This window comes from Suillus bovinus (genome assembly GCF_016758785.1).
Source record: "Suillus bovinus strain UH-Sbo-P2 chromosome Unknown EDB93scaffold_1, whole genome shotgun sequence".
Lineage (NCBI taxonomy): Eukaryota > Fungi > Basidiomycota > Agaricomycetes > Boletales > Suillaceae > Suillus > Suillus bovinus.
The window spans coordinates 1,555,526-1,574,820 of NW_024542057.1; the positions used below are offsets into that span (position 1 = coordinate 1,555,526).

Consider the following 19,295-nt stretch of genomic DNA (forward strand, 5'->3'; position numbering starts at 1 on the left):
CCAAGTGCCGATAGCATCCTACCATACGTCGTAGCTTGCAATCATTTTGACAGGGACGTTAACAGTAAAAGCTTGTGTGTTATCCAAAGTCATGGCCCGGGCATGAAGGAATCAAGCATTATTAGGCGTCCTGCACCTGACCAGAGTAACGGGGGAGTACATGTCTCTGTTCATTATCCTGTTAGCTATGTACACCGCTCCAGTATATTAAATTTATCTCATCTTCGTTGGGCTGCGCGTCTAAAACGGCCAGCGGGAATGGCGGACTGGTGGAGGCATGCCTCATACCAAGCCATCTGCGAGCCCAGAGATGCGCTGGGGACGCTGGAAGTCCCCTGGACTAGATAGAACAGTCCTCCGGAGTATAACTCTCCATGGGACAGAAAATTTGAATTAAAAAAATCATTAACCATGAGATTAAAACTTGAAGTATAAGCCTGACTACGATACATCCAAAATTCAACACATAAAAATTCCCGTTAGCTAACAGGCTCTGACCGGTTTGGAACACGTTGGCCTTCAAGACAACCATCACAAGATTGTCCGCATCCACAGCCGTCAGATGGACAATCACACCGTCCCCCACAACACTCAAGCTTTGGCACGGTCACTAGTCCGAATGCTGCTCCTCGCTCCTCGTATTCTTTATTTGACTTTGCGAAAAGGTCGGTAGGATATATTGTAATGTTCGTTGGATCAATCTCAACCCCAACTTTACGATTCACTGGAGGAATGGGTAGGGACGCGGCCCGCGCGAAAAATTGGTCGATCATGCTGCTTCCAGTAGCACCTTGCCCTAGAGTTGAAAGATCAATGCCTGCTGAGTGGTCGATGCAGTTAATGCACCCTTCAGCACAATCTTTGTGCTCCTTCAAGGCATGAACAGGCCCGCGATGCTCCACGCAGCCTGGACAAGCACACCGAAGTCCGCAGGTGCACCCGGACCCAGCTATTGAGTTGACAGCGCTGAATGGAGGGATTGTGGGAAACTCTGGTACTGTCATCGAAGACGAAGGTGGCGTTGACGTAAGAGTGTAAATATGGATAGGGGGGAGATCAGAACGGACTGATGGAACGACTCCTGTTTGGGCGTCTATGGTACAGCACGACTTCAAAGATACAGAGGATTTTTCGGAGCGTTGGGTCGTTGGACATGATACGATATCCTCACGGATAAGTGAGGCTGCTTTGGCGAGGATGGCTAGACCGTTTGGAGATGATTCAGTTGCAGGTGGTGGGGAACCACTAAGAGGCATGGATCGGCAGCGGCCCATGCACTGCCAAACATTCTTACAATGGCAAGGGTTCAGCAGTGAATCAACTAGAGCCCTGCAAGTCAACGTGTGCGAATGAGTGAGTAAATGTTTATCATTACCTGTCTGTCTTGTATTCGCAAGCTGCGAGGAAGACGAGGTTGACAAGGCATCTGATATTCCATTTGGCAGTGTAGGCACCGTCTGCATGAAGCGTTTCGCTGCGAGACTCTCGTTCAGAAATGATAGTATTAGTACGTCGATATGTGTGACATACGTTTCCTGTCCGGACGAGCTGCTGGTATAGGAATTTTGTCGATCATCTCCCTAGGTTTACAGGTGCACTTTGAGTGGACTCGCTTTGAGTTTCGCAGTTCGCGGCATGTTCTACACTGGGATACCGGGCGACCTTTCTTCTTCACTTCAAATAGCGGACGTTCAGAGTGATAACAAGAAGAGGATCGATGTCCTTTGATGCAAGACTGGCTGTGATGTCAAAGTCAATACCAGCACAAATATAAAAATCAAAGAGATGTGGCCCGTACCAGGCAAACTTCTTGTCATTGACGTGAACCTGAACAAAAGCGTTATGAGTCGGTCGAAAGGCTTTCGAAAATTATGATAGGGTATTATTCACCATAGTGACCAATGTCTTCTATACAGCTGAGAGTGGAACACCGTAAGTCGGTGAGTGCCAGAAACAGTGTGAAGATATATGTACTCATGATAAAATTAGAATCATGGTTAACCCCTTACGTAAGCTTGGTACTGTGATGGTCCCCTGGAAGCTCCGGATCGGTTGGCTCGGCTGTGGTTCACTTCATCCAACATATTTCTTCGCAAATCGGTTATGCATACGTTCGGCATCGCCTAGAGTCTCTGACAACTCGTGATACGACTGCGTCAACGCCACTACGGCAGAACTGTTCATGTGACATTACGGCGCTTAGAATTCACACCATGCTCCTGTACGGTCAATATCGGCTATTCGTATCAACCCATCCAGTGACTACTACCAGGTTCAAGGCTCCCTTCCAACCTAAAGTTGACCAAGTTTTTTTTTCGATTCCCTTCCAAGATGTCGTGCGCAGCCGCTAGCCCTGCCAAACTGGACATAAGCGGAAGGCTTACTTTGGCACTCGTGACATCAGTACTCCAGGGGCATCATTCATGAAAGTAGGCGATAACCACGCTATTCTCCAGCTACATCCGACCTTTGCATTATTGGCCACAGCCTATTGTGGACTATGATGCAGGTTTCTATGAAAAGGGGAATCACAGGTATTTGCTCAATCCACCCTACTGGGTTATATCGCGTTTAATGTTTCTCCTGAACACACTCGAGACTGGCTTGGCGAGGAAATACACACAATTCGACTTCGCATTGTTGGCAAGACGACTCGGATGGAACCAGTCAGCACTGCCCAGCATGTATGCTGTCGAGTGATAGCTTCGCAAGGCTGGTGAGATACATTCCGTAAGTTCCATTCGCATCGTACTTCTCAGGCCGTGCAATCTTAACATACTTTCGCATTGCGCCCGTGCTCGAATTGGTCCTCACATAACTTTATAAATTTCCTCACCACAAACACGTTAGCGTGTCAACGAGAACATACGACGTCTAGAAATACCAAGCCAGGGAAAGACATTCGCAGCTGTGCGACACTACAAACGCCGCTCGTACCCACTCCCTTCCAGCACACTTTCTAGGTGTATTGTAAGGCAAGCCCTGGTCCACCACAAGACTATCGACAGGAGTCTCTCCCTCCAATATCGCCCATCCTTCAAACTATGCACTTGCATATCGACTATATCCTCCTTCAATGCAACCTCGAATTCGCCTTCCGTTCGAGTGAAAATAACGCTCGAGATTGATTCTTGCTATTCTCGGTCATCATATATGACGTGCCGAATGAAAGGGCCGGAAATGCGGCCTCGAGGTCATCTTTGACGATGTTCATTTGGATCTGTGCAAGTAGGATAATCGGGAACACGGATGATGTTCTTAAACTCGAGGCCATGGTACATGCATAGGGTATCGCAAATCAATTCTGTGCAGATATCGTTACAATGATTTCCCCGTCAGAAAATCAGGGTGACCTCCTGGGGTTGTTTGTGATGTTGATGGTTTGCTTGCAGATAGCTAGCTGAGGAACCTGATCTTTCGGCTCGGAACAAATCAATGTTTACAGTGTGAGGGACTTGCATCTGGTGTTCGAAACGGCCAATTCCCTGCTTCAGCACTGGCCACACACGCATTATCGTATTGGTATGTCTAAAAATACAGAACACCATGCAGATGTGGGTGCGTTGACCCGCCTAGACCCCGACTCGGAGTACAGCCTTGGTTCTTGAGCAGCGCAATACGTCCTACATTGCTAGCACTGACCAGGAGCTTTCTTTTCTTTCCGAATGATTGGCTCGATGTCAGGATGATCCGACCGATTCTCCTCCCCCACCGATGGACAAATACATAAGACCCTTGTCTTACTCCTACAATCATGTCAGGCAGAGCCGGCCATTTTAGTATATTTCACGCACACAGAAGCGGTAAGGGGAACAAAATGAAATCCAGTCTCGATAGGAAAGTAGCTGTAGCTGGGTCTCACACTTGCTGACGTGAATGCGTCCACCATGCTCGCCGCGTCATGCGTTTGGATGCGCTGGGTTACTCAACAAGAGGTGTACCATTACTAGTGTGTAGCTCAGCTTGATGGTGTGTGCATGCCGTGTCTTCCATTTTTACCGCTCTAAACAAGCACGAAATGTATCTGTTTGTTACCTGAGAGGGACATTTATCTACCATACTGTGCAACGATTGGTTTCGCAGAAGCAATTCGCACGACTCCGGTGTGCGTGCTGCACCTGAGCTTTACCTGAGCATTAATGCCCGGTACTTGCATAAAGTATGCAACAAAAGACGTTGCGTATGTATGATAGGGTATTAAGTGACAGGATGCCGTTGTAAAGAAGTGGTAGATCAAGGATGACCATTGATATTTTCAGGAGAGGCACGACAGATAAAAAGCCAGAATCGAGCCCAGCGCAGAGGGTATTTTATCGTTACGTAACTTGAAGTAGCGCTCAAAGTTGTGTTAGCGACAACGGGAGGCATCGTAGAGACAGCGGCATGCAAAGCGCTACTGGATTGCTGCGTGACAGTGCTATTGGAAGGGTGTGAGCTTCCTGCAGCAGCGTTTGTTCGGATTGGCCCAGGGACTGGCCTCCGTCTCTTTCTTTCCAAAGCATTTATCTACGTCACATGGGATAGAGATCGAAGGAGAAGAAGGAATTGAACATTGAACAGGGATGAAGTGACATGCGCGTTTGGCCTGGCAATTCGGGACGTCAACTAGTCCGGGGGACGCCACATGTGCAGCTTGCTTCTATGTGATGGGTGTGGGTGGTGTTGTGCAGACAACTAAGAACGTTTGATGAAAACAGTACTCAATGAGACATAATTAACGACGTGTATCATAGGCCGCGCAGAGGAAGCACCCAAACCTAGGCCTCATTGGTGATTATGAGTCGCATTCTGTCATTCACAATTTGGATCATTATTTTATTGCCTGGCCACTCAAATCATACATCCATATTCTCGGCCAACTCCTCCTCGAACGCGCTCGCCATCACCAGATCGTTGATCCTCGACACACATCTCTTACGCAAGGCGTATATTTTACCGTGTTTCTCACTACATAGGACAGGGGCGCAACCAACCACAATGTTCCAAAGGTCTCGTTCAAAATCACATTCACACTAAATGCCTAGTGTTGTGCGAGAAGGACCAGCTGCGCCTATTTCAGTAAAATATTGCTTTCGAGCTTTGTTCTGTTTTCGACTGCGTTTTTTCTCTGCACTGTAGTACCACCCCACCTACTCCCGCTCGTAGTGCACCAGAATCATGGCGTTAATTGACATATATTTGTTCATTTATCATGGAGGAATGTACTAAGAATCCGTTGTGCGACACTCGCGTTCTGATGAAAAGGAAGAACTTACTTATTCTCGATACTTGGCGTCACGGAAAGATCCAGTTGGACCCGGAGCCAGTGATACTCCATCCGAGTCCGAGATTGCCATGAGACTACTGTGCTTGCATCCTTGGCACATGCATATTTCCGACGTCGTCGTGCATCGCCTAAGATGTCTTCGGAGGCCTACCTTCGTCCCGTGATATCATACACTGGTTGCGAACCCTAGTTTTATGAGAAGTTGAGGCACAGTATGACTGAAGAACGTTCCGGTTGCCAAAGAGGGTACCTGTATATTGTCTCCTTACCTTCGTAATTGTTGAAACAGAACGTACCCTCGTACGTACTACGCATCATATCGAATGCGCAAATTGGCTGTGAAGAAGGCACCGATCTGCGTTTGTGTTTCTTGAAGTCGGAGAGTGAGGATCAAAAAGCACAAGATGTAAAAATTGCCAGTCAAGATTATGTAAAGTTTATGCATGAAGTCAGGTCGTTCGTCAAATTATGACTTTCAAGCGGAGGCAGAAATCGAGACCAGCGTTCACGGTCTCGGGCCGAGTCGACGTCTCAGCTTGGTCGCGTCTTCGACGGCGACCTCCTTCTTCCTATTACTCAGCGTGCAGTGCGCTGTCTTTCATTTGCGTCGATTCTGCGAGCTCTCTTCGTCCTCCGTTTTGTTGCCCGTTCGGCTCTTGACGTGTCGTTCGTCCTGTCGTGGTTTTGAGTGGTCTCTGTGGCCTCCTCACGGTTCACCCTCGGACATTGGTTCTGGGCTGGTAGTAGGGATCTTCCCTGTGTAGCCTGTACACTAGGATTCTTTCCTGTAGCACGTGCTGCCTGTGCTCTAATCTGTCCGCACCCAAAACACGCAGGCGTGACTTGGATTTCTCTCCCTCACGCCAGGGACATTCTCGACGACTTTATATTTTTAGATAGGCTCCTAATGAACGTTTGATGTTCACCCCATCATATGCGTGCCTGAGCTACAGTTGCGCTCCGCGATCATTCCTTTCTCTCCGATGCTCATAAATATACTTACAATCGTAGCTTCCACGTGCTAAAACGCTCCTCCAGATGCACCAGACCATACTGCGGACTACCTCGCGATATCGACTCATGCCATTGTATCTGTAACGATACATGTCCGTCGAAATGAGTTAGCACGGGAGGATTTTCCTGATGACTGCAGGGTATTGATAGACAGCTTCGGATGCAGTGCCTCGCAATTACACTGTCATCATAGCTTTTGAATAGACCCCAAGCACAAGATAAGGCGAAGCATATGGCGCATCTCCGCTGTGTGGAAGATTAAACGAAACTGAACGCGACATTGTAAGCAGTGAGGGAAATGATACACTTATATTCAAATTTGACACACTATTACCCACAGTGCACAGGCCTGGCAACATTGACGTAGGAACGTGCAATCGGACCACATGACCGGGGTGTCGTAGCTGTTCATCATTGGTGCCGGTGATACGGCGGCCTTTAAGACCACGTTCGTTTCTGACTATGACCTTGGTCCTTTGGTATAACCAAGCCACAATGCTGCTATAGTGTCCTGAACCACGATTGCAGTTTCATTGAGGTACGATTACAACCGTGAAAAGAGTATTATTGACAATTGTCTGGGATCTATAGCCTCGAACGTTCTTTAACTAGTCGGGGAATTACGCCGTGGTGCGTTCATGGGCACATGACGAGCGCTTTTGACTCAGAGTCGGAAAAGATAGGCTCCCACGCAACAAATATCAAAACATTCACATGCACATCATGATCACTTCACAAAATTTGAAAGCCTATAAGTATCCTGGTGCGCACACAATGCTGAACCCGCCCTCCGGTCCATCCACTACGTGACAAGTTCCAAGCATGATTGTCCCATCAATCGTCGCCCTTGCTGTTCTTGCCAGGACTGCATCAGCAGCAATCGCATCGACCTTCACGGCACCAGCTCCTGCGTAAGACTTGTAAGCCTTGTTTATGAGACACTTCTGACCTCAGTCATATAGACCGACTTCTGAATCACCATTCTATGTCGGTGCTGCAAACTCCACCATCACCAATACGCCCGTCGTGAACGGAAAGGTCTTTGACCGTTTCATTCAGATCTGGTTGGAGAACACCGACTTCGCCACTGCAGCCTCTAATCCAGTCTTCAAGTCCCTCGCTCAGCAGGGCATTACCTTGACCGGGTACTACGGCGTAACCCACCCAAGTGAACCAAACTACCTCGCCTCAGTTGGTGGTGACTTCTTCGGTTTGGCTGCTGACGCATTGGAGTACATTCCTACCAACATGTCCACTATCGTGGACTTGCTCGATCAGAAGAACATTAGCTGGGCTACTTATCAGGAAAACATGCCCACGGATGGCTTTGAAGGATACAACTTCACAAATTCGGACAATTATACTTACTACGTGCGCAAGCACAACCCATTGGTCATCTACGAATCCGTAGCGAATATCAGCACCAGATCGGCACGCATCAGGAACTTCAACGACTTTGCCGTCGATGTATGCGCTCGTTTAACCTGTGATCTCAAACATTGATATATTCACCCTGGAATAGCTTGGAAACAATTCGCTTTCTCAGTGGATTTTTATTACTCCAAACCTTCGCGAGTATGTCCATCTTCAAATCACTCCTTTTGGATTATCTTAATAAATTCATACAGCGACGCTCACGATACTAATGTTGCATATGCCGCGTCCTGGCTTACCTATTGGCTCTTGCCCTTGCTCCAAGACTCGAGGTTCAATAACGACAGGACGCTTATCTTGCTCACCTTCGACGAGTGCGTTTCTTCCCATTGTATTATGTTCGTTGAATCTAAAGTCCTTGTTTGCAAAGAAATGAGACGTATACCATTGGTAACAATGTATTCAGTCTCCTCCTGGGTGGAGTTCTCCCTGACGGCCAGAAGAATACCACTGATTCAACGTTCTACACACATTACTCAACGTTAGTATCAAAATTTAACGTAGGCACCTGACTGACTGATCCACAAACAGACTTACAACTGTCCAGAATAACTGGGATCTCGGTAACCCTCGGTCGTCAAGACACTAACAAGACGGTGTCTAGTGCGTACCCTCTGCGCATTTTGCACTTCATTCTGATCCTGTCATCCAGATGTTTTCGACTTCGTTGCTTCGACCACATTATATAAGAACAACAACCTCACGGCTTCCTCTGTTCTTCCCGAGCTCAACATCACTGGGACCCATCCCAGGAGCGTTGAACCCTGACTACTACGTCCCCTATTTGGCACCCACGAACGGCACTGGTGGTGGTAGTGGACCGACCTTTGTTGCTGCTAACGTCAACATGTCGCTGAACTCGGCTACTGCTCCCGCACCAATCAATATAACTACAGCTGCAACCACCAGCTCTGCTGCTGGTCTGACGAGCAATGCAGGCGGCATGCTTGCTGCAATTGCTGCTGTCGCAGCCGCGGCAATGCTGTTCTAGCTGATATAGCTATGTAGTTGTTGCGGTCGAGTTTAAATTTATCCCACATTATATTTTTTGGTGTGTGGCAGAGTGCGTCGGGCAAGGACATTGATAGCCTCACTCGATTCTTATTTTATTCTTCCATTTTATTTCTCATGTGTACAAGAATAGAGATGTCGTTGTACAAGATACATGCCAGTTAGCATCAGAGGTCCAAATGCCAAACCTCAATCAGTTATCAAGATCCATCCACACGTCGATGAGCTCCCAAGTTTTCTTTCGCATTCTCGTCCAGGCCTCTCGTTTCGCTCGCACACAGTCTGAGCACCAGCCTTCTTCTGTGTCCCATTTGATGTCAATCAGGGCTTGAAGTCCACACAAAGGGTCAAACTGATACTCCTCGTACAGCCCAGAGTCGTGCACGCGCCTCTCCCAAGCGTCTTGCTTCCAACACAGAGATGGACATCCAGGGAGACGTGAAGTAGAGGGCGACATGGAGATCCCGGGCGTCTCCTTTGACTGGTTTGGGCATTTGAAGGAACGATCCATGCGCACTGCAACCTGCGACCAAGTCGAGATGAGACGCTCTCTCATGCGTTCCAAACGTCTTTCATCTGCGCGGGTGATTTCCCGTGACACTTCTCCATCGTCGCCGTCCGAGTCCAACTCGCCGTCACCAAGACCATAGCCTGTTACCCGAACCATTTCATAGAAAGCCCTCTTTAAGACGCTTTTGATGCCACAAGCAGACGCGAGAATCACGACTTCCACTGCGTTAGATTTAGTTTCCGTTGTGAGATCCGCGAGAGATGAAGACCAAGCATTCTCTAAAATTTTCACAGCGAAAGCTCGATACGCGTTAAAACGTAATTCGGTTGCTGCGCGAAGGATAGCAGCCAAGACCCGGAATGTAGGGGGGACGAAATGATAAACCCTGTGATTTGCAGTGAATATGAAACCAAAATGGAGAGACGCTATCCTTCCATTGGGTTCCTATCGAGCTGTAGCAATGCCTCGAAGTCTGTCGATGTGACGTTCGACAGGTGGTAAACAATACCATGTTCGTCGCCTTCGACTACGACACAGTCGTCCATAACCACATCTTGTTCATTCAAGAGGCGAGCAAAAAAGGTTGACTGATCAACGAGCCTAGAACGGTGGAGTCTGAAGAGCACCCCTCCAACCTCGACGACCGTGTTCCCATCAAGGAGCCAGAATTGTTCGTGTTTATGCGGTACAGATGCAGCTAATTCCAACTTTGAACGCTTTGCGGGGCGGAGGTCATCCTCTTTAAAGCTGTGAGATGATTCAATGGAATCTTCTTGCAGTGACCAATCACATGTCGAGGAAAGATCGATGCTCGGGTCCAAAGGAGTCATAGGTTCATACGATGGCAGGGGGAAAGGTTGAGACTGAGAAGGCGCGCAAGGAGGTCGTAAGGATGGAGTACCCCTGAAGGAGCTAGGGGGTAGCCTCTCTTTTGACTTAGCTTGAGGCGCATTGCTGTAGCCAGGTCTAGGAGATACTGGTAACGACCTCGCGAAATTGGCGTTTGCTGCTTCGATGTCGTTCCACAGAGAAGCACGAACTGAAGCGTTGTCTTCATGGTTGTTTTCAACCTTTTCTTCGCTGCCTTCAACTTCGACACCTTTGTTTTCATCCTCATCCTCATCTCCACTTTCACATTCACTTTCATCTTCTTCGTCTTCGGCTTCATCTCCATCTTCACTTTCTTCGCCTGGGCCTTCCTCGCCTTCCCTTTCTTCTACATAACCTAGGTCAAAGTCGCCTTCGCGTATGGAATAGTCTGTCTCAGTATCGTCGTCTTCATCTTCAGGTGGTTTATAATCTTCATCGACGTCTTCGTCATCGCCGTCATCATCGACTCCTATTACTAAAAGGTCGGATGTCTGTGGTTCTCGAAATTTAGCATGGACGTTTGTAGATTTTTCGCTTTGATGTGATGACAACTGCAAATGAGCTTGTACTGACGAAGCATGACCAATGTGACTAGACGCCGACAGCGCTTTACCTAGTGGGGCCATTGTTGTTGTGCTGGTCAGAAGATGCGTGCCAGTGTTTGCGCGAAAAATATACTTCACGTGACGTTGACTAATTAGCGGCGCTCGAAGAGTTGCTTACGTGACAGGAAAGTCTAAATTCGGAAAATCCCCTGAAACACGGTTTTTATACTACTAACGTTTGGGATGGAAAGAAACGGGTAAGTACATTGGCCGAAGCCCTCTGTATAGTTGTGTTTAGAAAAATATTTGAGTGCAGTAACGGTTTGGGCAGAGCAGCTCTGGGTGGGACAACTACATCGACAAGGACATCCCAGAGAATGCTAATAGCGGTAATGCAGCCTGGCCTGGACACCAGTGGAAGAGTGTCAAGGAGGTATTGGAATTGTAGGCCTCGAGAGCGGCTGCTAGTTCATCTGCATTTTGAGCTGTTGTATTACGAGCTCTCTCTTTAGTCTAGAGCTCAACCGTCTTTACGTTCAACCGTTCGACGTACATCATTCTCTAAATAGTAATTATCCAGTGAGCATGACTTCCAAGAAAGTACAAGTACACCTAGAGACTGCACACTAATTGGCTACAATACCCCCACTTTGCTGTGTGCATTGGTCACTCAAATAAGATGGTATCTGCAACTCCTGGACTTTGCTCGGCAGATCCGCAAACTGCATCAGCAGCCCCGCAGCCATGTGCCAGCCAATGTGACAGTGGAACGCCCAGAGCCCCGGGTTGTCCGTGATGAAGCGGATAGCGACCCAACCGTAGCCGGGAAGAGTCAATGTGTCGCGTCTCGGCGGATTATTTGTATTGAGCTTGTGACACCCCAGATATGTAACTGCCATCACCTTCGCCAATAATCCAGAATATGTGCCCATGAAGATGGAATCTACACAGGGTGTTAGTTAAAAGAGACTAGGGCTGATGTAAAATCAATGACACATACGGGTGGCTACTATCATCATAATTATTCACAATTAAGTCGAAAACAGTGATATTGTCGTTGACAACGACAAGTTGATTTGAGTCGAAGGCAGTCTGAATCCCGGCTTTTGACATCTGCAGCAAAGTAGGATTTGTGGTATCACTTAGCCAACTCGTGCTGTTTATGAATGCCAGCGTTTGCGTTCCACCAGATTGAACTGTTTGCTCAAAAGACATGAAGACTTGAACACTCTCCGTGCTGTTGGGTGGGTCCATGGCAATTTGGGGTACGATCATTGTACTATTAAGGTCGAGACAAAGGGCGGGGATTGCGTCCGACCAATCCTGGGTGTTGGGTGTCGTTGGCGAGGCACCGTATGTCATCGTAGCCAGCACCATCGTGTTGAGGTTTGGATTACTGAGTTTGTAGCAAGAGCTCTGCATCTCTCCACGTACATTGTACGATCCTGCCGTCTGATTTGTTGTCAAGATAACAGAGTAGCGCTGCGCGACATGGATAGGGACACGGTGCACATCCACAGGTACAAGAGATGTTCCATCTGCTTCAACAACACTCAGCACATGCGAGTCGACGCTAAACATGAACTCTGTCAGTGTGCCCATATTGATAATACGAAGTCGATAGCGTAAATTTGGTTCAAGATCAAATGAGGAACCGGTCATTTTGCCGTTGATGAGACCGCTATCCGGAGGAGGTTCTGCCCCAGGATTGATTCCACCATAGTTAGAGCCGTCGATCCCAGCGGAGCTCAAGTACTGAGTGAGCAATCCGGAAGACATCACATCATACCAATCTAAATAAAAAGAGTTTCCCTGAGGATACGGACAAAAACAAAATACTAATAAGAAGTGACGAACCCGAAAGTATGACAAGTGCCTCGCGGTCATATTGGCCAAAAATAGGCTCGTTGGGAGAGTGAATTATAAATGGTCCGTAGATGCCGTCAGTGTACCTTGTTTTATTTGGGTCAGTCTCAAGAATAAACTTCCATGTGCTGCAGATGCTTTACTGTGTGGATGCATGAGCATGGTACCAGAACGTGCCATACTGGTTCGGATTAATCGTGAAACGGTAGGCTAAATATGTTAGACTCATAGAACGCGGCCACAAGAAGCAAACTTACTGTAATTCATTCCCGGAGGAATAGGGCACTGAGTGATACCGCTTGTGCCATCCATGTAGTTGGTCCCGTTTTGAAGTTGACCATGCCAATGAATAGTGGTGCCGTTGGGTAATTGGTTGATAACGTTAACCACAAGCTCATCACCGCTGTTCACCTCAATAATAGGACCAGGGAATTGGTCTGAAATTCCGAAATCAGTAGGATCATCATCATGTAAGGAGTAACATGGCGTACTGTTCACCACTAACATAGTTCTCTCGGCACCATCAGGCGAGCCGACTGCTTCAGATATGACGAATTCGTAGTATCTGGTTGTCGTTGCATTCGTGACAACAAAACTCGGGTCCAGAAGAAATGAAGAGTTTGTCGTGACATAGCTCATATTCGACGTCTTCTTCTTCAATCCCAATCCGAGCCCCAAACCAAGAGCCAAAGCAAGCACGACTACAATGGCGCCAGCTATGCCTGTGATTATGAACAATTTTCGACGACCTATTGGAAACTCTAGTTGGAATTAATTCAAACAGGTCTGACGCGAGTCTACGAACCACTTCGCCTGATGGGTGTGATACGGGCCCCGTTTAGAGCCCGACTTTCATGGTCGCTCGAGCTACCCTCCTTTGAGAGCGACATCGAGATAGAGATCGTGAAAAAAATGTTTGGCCACTGAGGTGCTAATCCACTCTATACATATGGGCTAGAGCCTGAGATCCATGGATGCACGTTCGTAGGTATTATTGATATTTGAAGACAGGCACGGATCAGTGGTAAAGATATCCATCTGTATGATGGGATTATGAATGACTGAGGATGGTCCTTTCGCACACATACAAATCCACGCATTTGGTGGGAAGCAAGTGGGAAAATTCGATGTGTCTGCTTGGAATTGGCTTGGAGAAACTTGGAAGCGGGCGCCCGGCGTCGGCATACTTTTGGCAACACGCGCTTCAAAAGGGTTTTCATCATAAAGCGGTGTTCTAACGCAGTAGGAACATACCCCCTTGGCTGAATAGGGCTGGAAATTTTAGCGCAGCGTGTCTTGCATAACAAGACATATGACGTGTCACGGGGAAGAAGGGATCGACTCCGGAATCGCGCCTTGTGTACGATAGCATAGGACTGGTGTTGCAAATAACTATATGGAGTCCAGACAAATGACAATTATAATCAAAAAAATCCAATGCGACACTCCAGCATCACAATTCAACCAAATCGTTCTGCGTCTCTCAGCACTAGTGGTTTCACAACACGGTCCCAATTCTCTGACCAAGAACCCCACTCCCAGTTAGCACCTTCTTGGTGCGTGTGATGGTGGACACGATGCTCGACATTGAGCGGTACCTCTGATGCCTGCTGCAAATTTGTCCGTAAGGAATCAAGTGCAGGTGACGAAGGAAAAGAAGCGAGGAGGGTCTATGGTGCGTAGTCAGTCTCCGTCGATATCATAGAGAGGAAAAGTCCCACCTCTAGATGTTCTGCAAGCTGAGATGCATTCTTAAAAACTAAGCCATTAACACCGTCTTTGACAAGCTCCGGAAGACTATGAATGCGGCTATCAATATGGCAAAGGTCTAGGCACGCAGGTTCTCACCATGCAAAATCGAGCGCACAAACGGGGAGTCCGCATCCAAACATATCAACGATTTTCATCGGTAAATCGAGCGCGGACGAACTTGAGTGCAATGAGACGCCTAAGTCAGCAGAGCCTAGATAAGATCAGTAAGCGAACCTGTGACCGTGCACGAACGGCTTACCCAGCAAGAGGGGATAGTCTTCGGCTTCAAGCCATAAACTCGTGCACCTGACATAGTGCCAGTTTTTTTGCAAGAGTTCCACTTCTGCCATGTATCGGTCTTTGAGTGGCCCTTTGCCTGTGATAACCATCCATATGTGAGGCAAGACTTGTCGTTCGTTTGAACAGCGTTTTGATTGCGAGTTCTCGCACTTCGTAAGGTTTACTTTACAAGCACGAGTCTCGTAGAGTTTCAATGCCTCCAAGAGAATGCCAAAGTCTTCGTCTGGAGTCCATGACGTACTACTCACCAGCAGCGCTGGGCGATCTTGTCGAAGACTGGGCGTACTCGGGGAGCTAAAGGCGGATGCGGAAGAAGCCGAATATGGTGGAAATCCATGTATTTCAGTGAGTTGAGTCGTATAAGGCGGTGAAGCACTGGGGAGAAAATCTGCAAGTGATGGCGATAACGAGCGTCCCAGCCGTATAAATAACTATATCAAAAGTGTCAGATGCTATTGGATATGAGAGTCACCTTTATACCTCATGGACTTCTAGAGGCGGACACTTGTGAAAGTGGCTGGGTGGACGATCATGCAAGACTGACTTGTGTCCTCTGGAACCAGCAATTAATCGTAATTAGATAGTGTAGGCAATCAGACAAACATCAAGCCCCATTCCTGCTCCAGATGGTTTCGCATAGCATCTGTGACGAACAGGTGAGCGTACGCAGACCTGCCGAATATGGTCTCAAAGCTAAAGGAGGATGGTAAAGAACACTTGACACAAATTATGATGAACATACCGTTTGGCAATATTGACGAGCAGATGATTGTCTCCCAACTTCAATGCGAGAATGCTATACCCGAGGTTATGCCAGTCAATGATTACTTTACTTCCCGTTATCCCTCCGATAAACCACACTAAAGCGAGAGTGGGAATACTTGGAGGATTCTGCAAAAACATATTTGAGTGCTGAAGGTTGCAGCCACGGTTATATCCATACCTGCACCATGATAAACTCGGGCGGGCGAGGTATGTCATAGACTAGCATGTACAGAATGGTGACTATCTGGTACATAATTTTGATCGGAGCGGCTAGAACAAAAGGAATCCGCGTAACGGGTGGTGGTGCTTCTGACAAGTATGACAACCTGATATTCGAGAGGGAGGTTAGCGAAAGTATCGGCTTAGAGCCTGACGTGTCGAGCGTCAGTCTGAACAAATCCAATAACAGAAGTTCTCACCTTTGTATCCAATGAGATGGGTGTCAAATCCCAGCTTCGCAAAACTTTCTGCATGATACATCATTCGTGGGCTGCGTCCCACATCGCCTAGTACGAGAATGGCGACTGAGCGCAATTTCGGGGTTTGTCGCACCTTCTGGAAGACATTTATCACAAAAAACACTAGGACCGCAAAAAAAGATGATGCTGCAAATATAAAGAAGTCGTGATAATAACGACTTTCGTTTGCTATCATCGCATTGAAGACTCAGGGTATGGACAACACAGCCACCACCACATATGGACCGGCTGCATTTATGTTTGTTCATATTTTGAATCGGCATGCTGGTGAATAAGCAGCGAAGGAGCACTGATACTTTGCACATACTACTAGAGTATACTTACGACCGTTATGTCTAGGCTTGTCTCCAAATCTATCAGAGCCCTGCCCAGCGCACGCTCTGTCTCGAACCGCACCATCGAGTCTGCAGTTCGGTCCTGGACAAGATCAATTTCATCCACGCCTGTACGCGCAGCAGTACATCGCGGACCCACTCTCGCAACTGCCTCAGGCATCCACGCCCCAAAAGCTGCCTCATCATTTGGCGTAGCATCCTCACAATGTATGTATCTATTTTTGTGTCTGATATGTTCTTATGAACTATTGGTATACGTCCAGGTCGATCCATGTTCATACAGACAGAGGTCACGCCAAACGACGATTCTCTTAAATTCATACCTGGTGTAAGTGTCATGGGCGAAGGAACAGCCGAGTTTCTTGACACACGATCAGCGTTAAAATCTCCACTTGCTATCCGTCTTATGGGCATTGAGGGGGTCAAGGCTATATTTTATGGACCAGATTTCGTTACTGTGTCGAAGGACAGCGAAAACCCATGGGCAGTAATCAAGCCGGAAATCTACTCAATACTTATGGAGCACTTTTCTGCTGGTTTGCCACTTTTCCGGTCGGAAGAGGACAAAGAAGCGGCTGGCCCCCAGGACACTCAGATTCTTGACACGGACTCTGAGACGGTAGCAATGATCAAAGAGCTGCTTGAAACTCGTGTCCGTCCAGCGATCATGGAGGACGGTGGTGATATAGAATATCGAGGATTTAGTGATGAAGGCCTCGTGAAAGTCAAACTGAAGGGAAGCTGTAGAGGGTGCTCGTCTAGCACTGTAACGTTGAAGTCGGGAATTGAGAGGATGTTGATGCATTATATCCCGGAGGTGAAGGTGTAGAGCAGGTGTGTTCAAACTTCCTTGCAGCATTTGCCTCTAGCTGATGATGAACCAGATCTTGGATGAAGAGGAGGTCATTGCATTGGACGAGTTTGCCAAACTCGAGGAACGGCTGGCGAAGAATGGAAAGAATAAAGATTCCAAGTGAGTCGCTCATGGCGTCAGTGGTGGATTAACGAGTTTACTCGCACAGGATGGCGCGGTATATGTCCGTATGAGCTTATCCACCCCCGCCCAGGACGATGACTTCCCTGTCCTTAGTACTTACCACCATAATTGACCTACAATCCACGAGTTCCTCTCACTATTGGTAGGCTTGAGCTGGATGCTAAAATGCGGATATTCCTTGTTGGAAGTGCAAAGCTAGTTCTAATACTTTCATTTCGGTGCAGTGCCCTATGTAAAAAAATAGTGGCAGGTATAGGAGCAAGGAACATGCTCAGAACGCAGGTTCTGGGAAGACGCTTATAAAACTATTTCGAATCTCCACTAGTTATTCATGATCTCTCTCGTGCAAATTACCACCTCAAAACTACCACTTCACATTGCATGATCCGGACAATGCGAAGCCCCGACTGCCCGATGAGGTCTTAGCTTCTTGATAGTCGTCCCTTCCAAGTTCTATCTCAAAGGTGTCCATACGTGCACAAGTACTTCCGATAGCACCGACGGCCATATTTACATTCACCATCATCTCAATACCAATCAGACGCTCTTTGGGGTATTTATGTTCTCTGTTCTTCAAGAATAGTTATCGTTGACTACGTGGACACTTGTTACCTCTGCGATGGCAACTTTCGCTAAATCCTCCTTTGACAGCGCCATCTATGCGACTTTCAGACCGACCTACCCTAGGTCCCTGTTTGACTTCATATTCCGATACCACGAGCTCAATAAGGGTGCAAGATGGGATAGAGCAGTCGACCTTGGTTGTGGGACGGGTCAGTTCAAGCTGTGCTCAATTGGAGGGCTTGGACTCTTGACCTACTATTGATCATTCTGGATTTCAGGTCAAGCAACGGTCGAGCTTACACCCTTCAAGCGCGTCACTGGCGTCGACCCAAGTTCTAAGATGATCGAAATCGCTCAAAGTACCCTCAAGAACACGCCAGCGAATACCGGTCAATATGAGTACACACAGGCGAGCGCAGAGAGTCTAACATTCTTGGAGGATAGCAGTGTGGATCTAGTCATTTCTGGTGCGTGTGTTAGAAGTAGAAACTACCCTTTATTCATGATGCCTGCGTGGTTTCAGCCCAGGCGTGCCATTGGTTCGATTGGAATAAAATGTGGCCTGAGCTCGCAAGGGTGCTGAAGAAGAATGGAAGTGTTGTATTCTGGGTATGTATTCCCATCTACGAGCCATTACTTGTTCAGTAACTCTCAACATTTGCTTTACTTAGGGTTACTCCCAACTCCGTTTCGCCCGCTATCCGTCACTCACACAAAGAATCAACGCTTATGTCGAAGGCACGGACCCACTGAACAGCATTGGCCCATACTGGGAGCAACCTGGTCGCTCGATTTTAGATAGCCACTTGATCGAGGTGCCAGATGGCAATGAAGTTGTACCTGGCGCGTTCAGTAATTTCGAGAGAGTCTTCTTCACAGGTCTGTCTTAGACTTATTTTTACTCGACACCGCACTGATACATAGCAGGCGACTACTATCCATCTCTCCCCTCCCCACGCTCTGTGATCATGCGCAAGAAGATGACATGGGACGACTTGCTATCATATTTTAATACGTGGAGTGCATTGCACACGTTCCGTCAGCACAACCCCACGGATGGGGAGAATCCGCATGGAGATGTTGCAGTGCGGTTCTGGAAAGACCTTAAGGATCGTGTCGAACAGGAGGATGGGAGAGTGGTGGAAGGACATGATGAAGTAGACATTGAATGGCCGTTGGCGGTGGTAATGGCCAAGAGAGCGTAATAGTGCTGGAGGGTGGTAGGTATTCTTTTCTTGGTGCCTTGCAGATCATCAGACTAGAGACTACTTATGTGACATCACAGGTAACGAAATTGCAATCAAAAAAACTTGAACATGCTGATATAGACATGTTAATGACTGTCTTTTAACCGTCCTGGGTATGAATTGACCGAATACAAACTTTATTGATCCACTGGAACACGTCGCTCGCATTTAACGACGAAGAATTGCGGCCGCTGTACATGATTTCGACAACTCACAATCAAACATGGAGCTTTGTGTTAAGCGTGCCATTGCGTGAGTCGCAGGGTTGCAAATCACATTTTGTTCGACGTCATCTAGAATACTAACTTATTGTGCACATGAACTATCTAGGACGCTCAA

The 19,295-nt window shown here is 47.6% G+C and overlaps 7 protein-coding genes across 7 annotated transcripts; 3 read left to right on the forward strand and 4 right to left on the reverse strand.

The window, feature by feature from the left end:
- Positions 1–413: 413 nt before the first annotated feature.
- On the reverse strand, positions 414–2,055 carry EDB93DRAFT_44470 (copper fist DNA binding domain-containing protein). Its single transcript, XM_041456394.1, has 5 exons — positions 1,891–2,055; positions 1,799–1,827; positions 1,531–1,739; positions 1,376–1,474; positions 414–1,321 (listed from the first exon to the last, which is right to left on the reverse strand). Exons 1-5 carry the CDS (start codon positions 1,891–1,893, stop codon positions 480–482), a joined length of 1,182 nt encoding a protein of 393 aa, XP_041313924.1. The 5' UTR covers positions 1,894–2,055; the 3' UTR covers positions 414–479.
- A 5,047-nt stretch (positions 2,056–7,102) lies between these two features.
- Positions 7,103–8,705, forward strand: EDB93DRAFT_1244932 (phosphoesterase family-domain-containing protein; the record flags this gene model as incomplete). The annotated part of the gene is made up of 7 exons (XM_041452259.1): positions 7,103–7,191; positions 7,243–7,747; positions 7,803–7,855; positions 7,909–8,028; positions 8,085–8,195; positions 8,262–8,310; positions 8,367–8,705. 7 exons carry the CDS (start codon positions 7,103–7,105, stop codon positions 8,703–8,705), a joined length of 1,266 nt encoding a protein of 421 aa, XP_041313925.1.
- Positions 8,706–8,975: 270 nt separating this feature from the next.
- Positions 8,976–9,895, reverse strand: EDB93DRAFT_1069111 (uncharacterized protein; the record flags this gene model as incomplete). The annotated part of the gene is made up of 2 exons (XM_041444945.1): positions 8,976–9,666; positions 9,729–9,895. Coding segments are annotated over 2 exons (858 nt in total), but the record flags the coding sequence as incomplete, so codon positions are not given.
- Positions 9,896–10,928: 1,033 nt separating this feature from the next.
- EDB93DRAFT_1113854 (multi-copper oxidase laccase-like protein) lies at positions 10,929–13,833 on the reverse strand. Its single transcript, XM_041448219.1, has 8 exons — positions 13,323–13,833; positions 13,009–13,266; positions 12,775–12,954; positions 12,661–12,727; positions 12,509–12,603; positions 11,652–12,444; positions 11,529–11,594; positions 10,929–11,497 (listed from the first exon to the last, which is right to left on the reverse strand). Exons 1-8 carry the CDS (start codon positions 13,405–13,407, stop codon positions 11,278–11,280), a joined length of 1,764 nt encoding a protein of 587 aa, XP_041313927.1. The 5' UTR covers positions 13,408–13,833; the 3' UTR covers positions 10,929–11,277.
- Positions 13,834–16,010, reverse strand: EDB93DRAFT_1113865 (glycosyltransferase family 33 protein). The gene is made up of 9 exons (XM_041448220.1): positions 15,754–16,010; positions 15,513–15,703; positions 15,312–15,460; positions 15,173–15,262; positions 15,050–15,122; positions 14,529–15,000; positions 14,366–14,480; positions 14,239–14,314; positions 13,834–14,187 (listed from the first exon to the last, which is right to left on the reverse strand). Exons 1-9 carry the CDS (start codon positions 15,986–15,988, stop codon positions 13,978–13,980), a joined length of 1,611 nt encoding a protein of 536 aa, XP_041313928.1. The 5' UTR covers positions 15,989–16,010; the 3' UTR covers positions 13,834–13,977.
- Positions 16,011–16,079: 69 nt separating this feature from the next.
- On the forward strand, positions 16,080–17,443 carry EDB93DRAFT_1113869 (scaffold protein Nfu/NifU N terminal-domain-containing protein). Its single transcript, XM_041448221.1, has 4 exons — positions 16,080–16,355; positions 16,412–16,971; positions 17,018–17,121; positions 17,171–17,443. The coding sequence occupies exons 1-4, from the start codon at positions 16,145–16,147 to the stop codon at positions 17,193–17,195; spliced, it is 900 nt and encodes a 299-aa protein (XP_041313929.1). The 5' UTR covers positions 16,080–16,144; the 3' UTR covers positions 17,196–17,443.
- Positions 17,444–17,764: 321 nt separating this feature from the next.
- On the forward strand, positions 17,765–18,914 carry EDB93DRAFT_1099552 (S-adenosyl-L-methionine-dependent methyltransferase; the record flags this gene model as incomplete). Its single annotated transcript, XM_041446930.1, has 5 exons — positions 17,765–17,918; positions 17,988–18,176; positions 18,233–18,318; positions 18,381–18,588; positions 18,637–18,914. 5 exons carry the CDS (start codon positions 17,765–17,767, stop codon positions 18,912–18,914), a joined length of 915 nt encoding a protein of 304 aa, XP_041313930.1.
- Between the last annotated feature and the right edge of the window lie 381 nt (positions 18,915–19,295).